The sequence below is a fragment of the Camelus dromedarius genome, chromosome 4 (assembly GCF_036321535.1).
Source record: "Camelus dromedarius isolate mCamDro1 chromosome 4, mCamDro1.pat, whole genome shotgun sequence".
In the NCBI taxonomy this organism is placed as follows: Eukaryota; Metazoa; Chordata; class Mammalia; order Artiodactyla; family Camelidae; genus Camelus; species Camelus dromedarius.
The window spans coordinates 10,730,929-10,739,685 of NC_087439.1; the positions used below are offsets into that span (position 1 = coordinate 10,730,929).

Sequence of the window (8,757 nt, forward strand, 5' to 3'; positions counted from 1 at the left end):
GGGCTTCAACCGCCCAGGTTTTCATTTCATCCCGGGAATGGGGGCTTAACCAGCACTTTCAAATGGTAATAAACGCAGCCTTGGTGAAACATAATGAGTCTGGGGACTAGAAGGGTAAACACATGTGTAATTCATGAATTTGCTCATTGTCCTTCATTTTGATCTTCTGCCATTTTTCCTCGACTCTCTTCCTGCCACTGAGCTTGTGGCAAGGACTCAGAGCGCCCGGGGTGAACATGAAAGCAACCAGCATCAGAGCTGGACACCTGGACCCGCCCTCCTCCCAGAGGCCACCTCCAGCCCCAAGCCCCCAGCCCAGATATCACGCAAGCAGGAAGCCCGTGGCACTCAATCTTTTATTTTCTTAAACTGTACACAAATGTAAAATACTTTAACAGCAAGTCTATGGGAAAATTGTTTGGTTTTAAATTATTATGAAACAGAACCTAAGGGGAGCTTTATTAAATAAACATAAAGATGAGGATTTAAGGATACACACCTGCATTCTACCATCGTCATTTTTACTCTACCTTCTGGGTGTGTAAGGATAGAAAAGACACATCAAACTGAATAAACAAAATCCATTTATACCCTGAAACGTTGGCAGGCCACTCAAGGGATTGTTCAGAACGTCTACCTCATATAAGATGGCCTCACCATCTAATAAAAATTAAAACTGATCTCTTGGCCTCTTTGGTTCCAAAATTATGTATAATACATTTAACTGTATTTTTTTTTTCGCTGCTATAAAAATAACTTCTTTTTTTCAAATGGCAGTTTCTGACTAATCATGCAACTAAATCAGTGCAAACATTAAAAGCAATCATTCGCTTAAAAAAGAAGCAAAGGATTTCATTTCAAGTATAAAAAAATATAAAAAGAGTCGTACGAGTCCAGTTTCGTCTAGTGTAGGTCAACCCTTTAAATTGCATAGTTCACGTGGCGCTCGGACATCTAGGGGTGAGCAAGTTCACTGCTCTGCCAAGGGCCACTTCTGGACACACGTGGATGGGCAAGTGCTATATCATGTGCGTTCAGGCCGGTCTGTAAGTGCTAGGAGGGGCGGGCAGGCGGGCGAGCAGGCGGGGGGCCACGTCCGTGGCCGGCCCTAGTGGCTGGGCCCACATGGGCCACTTCTGCAAAGCAGCTGAAATCCTCCCCTATTTCCCCAAGACCAGTTCAACTGCTCCTCTCCCTCACCCCCTGCTGAGGGGGGGCAACCCCACCGCCTCCCCTCCCCTAAGCATTTCCAGAATGCCTCCACCCCATTATTTCCTCCTCCTCGGAGCTCATCCCCTTGGAAAGAGTCATTTTCTCCCCCTCTTCCCACAAATCAGTCCTAGAGGACTATCCCCATGAAGGGCACCAATTGCAACTTTTTTCTTTCCACTTAGAACAATTCAGATTTTAACTTAAAAGGTCACACCTGGTAGAAAAGTCCCTTTTCAATGATACAACTGGAATGAATGATCATTCAACTGCTAGTGATCAGTTAAAGCATCAAATTAAGACCCTTCTCTCCCTCCCTCCCCACCCCCAAAACAAACACATGGAGAAGTCACGCCAGGGACCCAAGCAACAGTCAAACAGTCATTGCCACTGCTCTATGGTCTCTGGTCTCCGGCAGGTGATGTCCTTTTGGGGTCTCCTTCCCTCTCCAAGGGCGGGAAAGGACAGGCTGCCCTGGTCCCACAGCAGGAAGGATCCCAGGCAGGGGAGGAAGGCAACACATGGGAGCCAAGAGATGCTGGGGCATGGCGGGCCTTGCACAAGCAAAGGGGGACACACAGCCCTCCGCCTGCCCACACGTTCCCCACCCCCGCATCTGCTTCTCCACTCCGGGGCTCCCGTGCTGGCTCTCTCTCTGTCTCTGTCTTTGTGCTTTTATGTGTGCTCGGAAGGCGCGATTCAGAGTGGCCGGGCCAGCTGGTGGGAATGGTGGCTGCTCACCTCATTCTCTCCAATTGACAGGCGTTTGTAGCTAAGCTGCCATTTGTCACCGCATCCATTTGCTGGTATCCTGGAGGCTGCTGTGTGGGTGGCAGGATGCATTTGGCTGTGCGTGTCTACGTGTGCATTTTAAAGTCTTTCGTGTCCGTGGAGGGTTCTCCCTCTGGTTTTGACTGATTGCTTGATGAAGAAGTAGGAAACTCTCTCAGGCCTCCCCCTGGCACCTCCCGGTGCCCAATGGCACAACTGGACTCCACCTGCCATGCACCCCATTCCCACAGGGACTGGAGGAAGCCCGACCAGGGCCAGCCCCGAGTCCCACCGCCAACGCGCTGCCGCCATCAGGCGCAGCCGCACTCCTCCACGATCATGTTGGGCACGTCCCGCTTGACGATGTTGTACTCGTCGTCGAAGTAGAGCATGGACATGGTGCTCAGCTTGGTGGGGATGCAGCAGGAGTTCACCGTGCCCGGATTCAGACCCCGCATGCGGTACTGATTCACCACGGCCGTGTGGAAGGAGGAGGCGGAGCCAGGGACCCCCGCCAGGTAGGCTGGGCAGCTGCCCTCACAGTAGTTCCCGTAGTAGCCGGTGGGCGCGATGATCCAGTCGTTCCAGCCAATGAGGCGGAAGTCGATGAAGAACTGTTGCCTGCAACAGAGGTTGGTCCTGCCATCGCACTCCAGGCCCCGCTTGCGAATGCGATGCCTGCTGTCGCCCAGGCGTGCTTGCACGACCACAAAGGGCCGGTGCGACTCCTCGCCGGGGTCCACGAACACAGGCACCACGGCCAGCTCCTGGCAGCCATCGCACTGCACATCCAGGCTCAGTCGCCGCTCCCCGCGCTCAAACAAGGCCTGGATGGCCTCGGTGAGTGGGAAGGTGTGCCAGCCGCTGCGCTTGAGGTCCACCCGCTTCTCTACCACGTTCCACCGATCACCATGGCCCTGCTCCTGGAAGTACACCTTGACCCGCACCTTCCGCCGGCTGCCCTTCTCCAGGACGTAAGGCAGCAGCTTTAGGTAAAGCCACAGGCTGGCCTGTACCACAAACAGGTTCTGGTTGCCTTCATTGGAGATGAAGAAGTACAGGCGGACCCTGGAGGAGGCGAGGCCATCTGCAGAGAAGTGGGAGAGCAGGCCAAGTTAATGCAGGGAGAACACGAGGCAATGGGGGAAAAAGACTCTGCTGCATGATGCTGGAATGCGCACTCGCCACGCAGCTGGAAGACGTTACTGACCAGAAATACTGTTCCTGGGGCCAGGGCCTCTGACTGGAACCTGGGAGAGGCAGAGCAAATCCTTTCCCATTGAGAAACCTGGACCAGGTTGGAGCTGGAGGGTCCAGGCCTATAAAATCCAGCCTCACCTCTCCCAGGCCAGGGTTCCCTGGAGACAGGCTGTCAGGCCTCAAAGCTCAACAGAGGAACTTGTCAGGAGGCCAAGATCTTAACAAGTTGTTATGGGTATCTGTGAAATCTGAAAAACAAAACCAAGATCTCACCAAGGATTTTGGGGGTGGGTTGTTTTAGCAGCATTTTGGTTTTTTTTTTTTTTTTTTTTTGGTTAACTTAGGGCATTGCAAAATCCAGCTGAGCCACCTACCTCCTCTTTCCAGTGTTTACCTAAGCATGATCTGATCCAACCCCCAGTGGAACCTCCACTGCAAACAAGCCAGCTCTGCTCAAATTTCTGACACAGGAACGTGTGCTTTGCAGACTGCAAAGTGCAGCCTTCCTTTCCCAGTTGTTCCAGGGGAAAGGACACTCAGCCCTGAAACTCGAGGTCCACCCCTTTCACGAGACCCTGGCTCCCCGTTAATGGCACGTTCGAAATCTCCACGGCTAAGATGAATTGGCTTGTTAGTTTTCTCAATAATTCAGTTCCGCAAGAAGAGAGGCCATGCCAACGGAGAGAGGACTCCGCTCTCATCCTACATTTCAGTGAATCTTGTCTCTGACAACCCCTACTTTTTTCTTTCTTTCTTCCAGGAAGAACAAATAAGGCAACTGTGTGGCCTCGGCTGGTTTTATCAAACCTCCTACCAATGCACCCCCCAGCCCCCTCCCCAGGCCTCGCCTGGCTCCTCTAATAACACTGACATCTGACTTTGAAATGGGGGAAAGTGCAGCCTTAAAAGCTGGTCTTGGACGAGCTGCCTGTGACCTGAATCTGTTATTTATAAGTCAAAGAGCTGGCTCCGTGAAACGGACCAGAAATATAACAGCCCCCGCTGTCATTTTGTGCCACCGGGACCAAAAGGCCTCCTCGACCTTCCAGAATCATATTTCTACTCTGGGACCCAAAGCACCTTTTAATCCAAGCCCTCTAATTGCATGTCGAGCTTTCCCTGACTCTGTCGGACAGCTAAAACAGCAATGCATTTCTTTCTAAGCACAAACCAGCCCCTGATTGTCTCTGCTTTTCTCCACACCCGGCCATGCAAAACTTTTCATCCCTTTTCATCCCCAAGCGGCACCAGCACAGTCTGCCTGCAGCCTTGTGAAGGGGGGTGCACATTTGGAGCCTGGGGACACAACCGCCACCGCCAGCACGCACACCCCCACCAGGCTCCCTGCCCACCCCGCCCTGCCTGCACCAGGGCTTCCCCCTGCGACCTTCTCCGCAGTCCCTTCGGCACAAATGGGGCTGAGCTCCAGGCACAAAAGCCAGCCTGGCTCATTCAAGTCCTGAAAAGGACAGCGGAGTCGAAAGCACTTGCAACATTTCAGCGAGAGCACATTTTTCTTCTTCTTTTAAAGTTCGAAAGATTTCTTTCTCTCTCTCTTTGATTTTTATATTTAGACAGTGGTAGAAATTTGCAATCCAGAATCGGGAGAAAATTCCAGAAAGAACTCCGACCCTTTGTTAACTACGAACTCTGTGGCTCTAAGGCGAGGGGGCTGCTGTCGCTGCCAGGCGAGCCGAGGGGCACGGGGTTGCTCCCGAGCCGCGTCTTTCTCTGCGTAAATGATGGGACCTGTTGAGAAGCCTGCCTTCCGCCCGATTCCGGTGCCCACACAATCGGAAGAGAGGTTGCCTAGCTCTCCCCAGTGAGGCTTCAGCAATCCTGGCAAGCCCACGCCGCCCGGCTATGGAAGCGGCCCCAGGGGCCTCTCACGGAGGCGCGCGCGCGCGCGCACACACACACACACACACACACACACACACACACACTCAGCCGGCCCACGGATATCAACAAGCACACACATCTCCATCCACATTGCTAAGCCTACACTCCGATCGTGGGAAACAAAAACATTAGGCAATCACCAAGCAAGTGCCCGCGGAGCCAGGGCCGCACGCATCTGCCGGGAGGGGGACGCGCTCCCAGAGGCACTGGGGCCCGATTCCGGAGAGCAGGGTGGAGGGCAAAGCGCTCCGCGGCAGGGGTAGGGGGAGCAAGAAGGGGTTGCTGCTTGTGGGAAGAGGACGGCAACTAGGACGGAGCGCAAAGGGCCAGAGGCGAGCCGGCGGGTCGAGAAGTCCGGGTTTCCCCCCAGGGCGCGCTGGCTGCTGTGGCGGTGGCGGCCAGAGCGGGCAAGAAGGGGGTGGAGGAGAGAGCGAGGGCCACGGCTGGCCGCCCGAGGGACCGACCCACCTGTCTCAGCGAAGCTGATGATCTCGGAGACGCGCTCCTGGCCGTCAGCGCCCGGGCTGGCGTGGCCGTCGAGGTGCGGGATCTCTACCCGGCCGTCCTCGCGCACCTTGCCCGCGTGCAGCTTGCGCAGGGCCGTGACCATGGCGGCCTTGGGCACGGCGTGTGTGATGTTGGGCCGGCCCCGCATCTGCAGGCGGTTCAAGATGTGCCGTTTCACCGCCTCCAGGAAGTCGCCGTCCACCCGGCCCAGCTCCTCCGGCCGCCGGAAGCTGCCGCACGACGTGCAGGTGTCCTGCGAGCCGCCTGGGGCTCCGGGTGGCGGGGGTGGCGGCGGTGCGGCGGGCGACGGTGGGGGCGTGGGCGAGCCCCAGGCCTCGGGCCCCAGCCAGCCGGCCGCCAGCAGCAAAAGGCAGGCGGCCCCCAGCGCCCGACCGGGCAGCCCGTCCATGGTGCGCCGCTGGCGACGAGGGCGCCCGCCGCGAGGCGAGCTGAGCCGAGCGCTGGGCCGGGCTCCGGGCTCCCGGCGCGCCGCCCCGCCCCGCCCCCGCCCGCGCCCGCCCGGGCCTCCGCCCGCCCGCCGGGAGGGCCGCCGCCGGCTCACAGGGGGAGGGGGCCGGCAGGGCCGCGGGGGTTCCTGCGCAGCGGGGAAGGGGCGCCGAGGGGCGCGGGGGCTGGAGAGGGGCGCGGGGCGAGGCGTGGGCCGGAGGGTCACTGCCGCACGGGCGTCTCGGGGCGCTTCGGCATCTGCAGCCTTCTCCCCATCCTCTCTGCGTCGGGGCCCCGCAGCCCCCGCTCCGGTGAAGCGAAAGCAGTGGCAGTGGCGGCTTGGCCGCCGGGCGGGGAAGGTGGCGAAACGGCCGGTCGACGCAACTTGGCCGAGACGGAAGCGAAGGAGCCGGAGCCCCCGGAGCGGAGCCGAGCGCGGCTTGGCGCGGCGCTGCGGCGGGCGCTGCGGCGGGGCCCCGCGCTCGCACCTGAGCGCCTCGCCCTCGCTGCCTCGCGCCGAGGAAGGGCCGCTGGCGGCGGCGACGGGCGGTTCGTCCTCGCCGCGGGCCGGCGGGCGGGCGGCGGAGGGGAGCGAGCGCAGTGCCGGGAGCGCCGGAGAGCACGGGCCGGCTCAGAGGCGGCGCGGAGCCCCGGGCTGCGGGCCCTGCAGTCCTCCCAGCGCGTCACACCGCAAAGTTGTCTCCAGGCTCCCGGGGCGCCGCATCCACCGGCGGGCGGGCCGGCCGCTGCGCGCTTCGCCGGGCCCTCTGCTCCGCCCGCCTCCTCTCTGCCTGCCTCCCTCCGCTCGCCTGCGCGGGCCGGCTGAGCGCGGGGCGCCTGGCGAGGAAGGCGAGGCGGAGGCAGGGCCCTTCTCGCCCCTGTCTCCTTTGCCTGCCGCCGCGGCGGCGATGTCAGCTTGAGCGCCTTAAAGTCTCTCAGCGTCCCCGGTGCGGATGCCCTAGCTCGCTCTCCCACTGGCACACGCCGCAGGGCCGGGAGAGAGCGGGCGGGTGGCGGCCGCGTCCCCGCGCCCGACCACGACAGAGTGCAGAGCCCGCCGAGGAGGAGTTCTTCTCTTTGGCCTCTCTTCTTTTACTCTCCTCGTTTTTTCTCCCAAGGGGGTTAAAAAAAAAAAGCCGCACAATCTCCGTATGTGCGCGCGCGTTGAGATAGAGGTTGGCAAAAAAAGGCAGAGGGGGCCGAGTCTCGTCCTGGCCTTGCGGGAGGAGACTGTCCGTGCCTCCCCGCTCCGGCTTCCCGGGAGGGGGGGCAGGGGAGGGGGGAGGCGGAATCTGTTCAGGTCGGTGCTGCCCGCTCCCCCCGCCCACCCCCGCTTCCCTCCGCTTCTTTCCTTTCTGCCTTCGCGAGGAGGAGGAGCGAGCAGGTCCTCTCCCTTCCCCCCACCCCCGCAATGCCGGGCCACTTTTGCGGTCCCGAAACTTTCTCACCACGTGGGCGCCCCGGACCCTCGCCCAGCTGGGCGGCCGGCGGCACCGACGGGCTCCCGGCTCAGGATCCCGGCGCTTGCCTCCTCCCCTCGGCCGCGCAGGCCCTGCCCTCGTCCCTGCCGCCGCCCTCTGGGACCAGGAGAGGCAACTCTTGCAGCCGCAGCCGCCCCCGGCCCTCCTGGGGTGCTCCCTCGCGGGCCCCGGAGAGGCGGGGGCGGCGATGCGGCCTCGGGCGCCGCGGGCTGGCTCCGCCGGTGGATGTCGCTCCCGGGCTGCAGTGCCCTAGCCGAGCGCCCCGGGCCGCCAGCGCACTTGGCGAGGCGTGGGCCCTGCAGGCTGGAGGCCTGTCGAGCCGCTGCCTCCGCCGGTCCGAGCCTTAGGAACTCCTCGACTGTGTGGGGAACCAGCCTCGAGGCCGAGAAGCCTCCGAGTTCCGGGGCTTTGGCAGGGTTGCGAGGTCTCCACCACCCTCCACCCCCACCCCCACACTAGTTGGCAAACATTGGCCTCAGACAAACCCGGGTTCCAGTCGAGGCCCAGCCACTGCCAGCTTTGTGGTAGTGACTTCGGATAGAGCTTTCACACTCTGCAGTCTCTGCCTTCTCATTTGTACATGAGGCACAATAACACCTATTTTCACACGGGCTGGTTGAGAACCCCAAACTAGACAACTACCAAGCACCTCGCAGAACTCAGGAAATGATTCCGAAGCCGCTGTTCTTAGACCACCAAGACAAGAGACGCTGTCAAAGGAAACCAACCCAGCCCCGTCCGGAACCGCGAGCGCGCAGTCCGTTCCCCCTGACCCTTCTCATGCCCGCACCTGAATGTGAAGCAGGACAGTGCGCCCCGGGAGCAGCGATCTGGACCGGGAACATGGCCTTGCCCTCTCCCCGCAATTGCCCGGACCTCCACCCACCGTGGCCGTGCCCCATAGCAGTGGCACTGCAAAGCAAAGCAGGAGGAGAGATCATTCTAGCTTTCTTAGGGTCTTGGGGGAACCCAGGACGACATAGGTGGACCTCAGCCTCCGGCTCAAGTCTCCCCCCACCCCACGCAGCTCCGCAGCTCCTCATCGCGAGCTTCTCAGGGCTAGCGGGCTGCTGTGGGAGCTCATCCCGGACCGCAGCCTCAGTGAGGCCCGCAAGTCTGGAGGCGGAGCGCCCCCTCCCTCCCAATCCGAGGAACCGACTCAAAGGTGCGCAGGGCCGCTCCCGCGGTGCAAATAGGGGCTGGTCTGGGTTTACCAACCAAAAGTCAAAAGCAGGGGCCC

The 8,757-nt window shown here is 60.4% G+C and overlaps 1 protein-coding gene across 1 annotated transcript; it reads right to left on the reverse strand.

Annotated features, from left to right (window-relative positions):
* Positions 1-338: 338 nt before the first annotated feature.
* On the reverse strand, positions 339-7,392 carry INHBB (inhibin subunit beta B). Its single transcript, XM_010979135.3, has 2 exons — positions 5,551-7,392; positions 339-3,067 (listed from the first exon to the last, which is right to left on the reverse strand). The coding sequence occupies exons 1-2, from the start codon at positions 5,996-5,998 to the stop codon at positions 2,292-2,294; spliced, it is 1,224 nt and encodes a 407-aa protein (XP_010977437.3). The 5' UTR covers positions 5,999-7,392; the 3' UTR covers positions 339-2,291.
* Between the last annotated feature and the right edge of the window lie 1,365 nt (positions 7,393-8,757).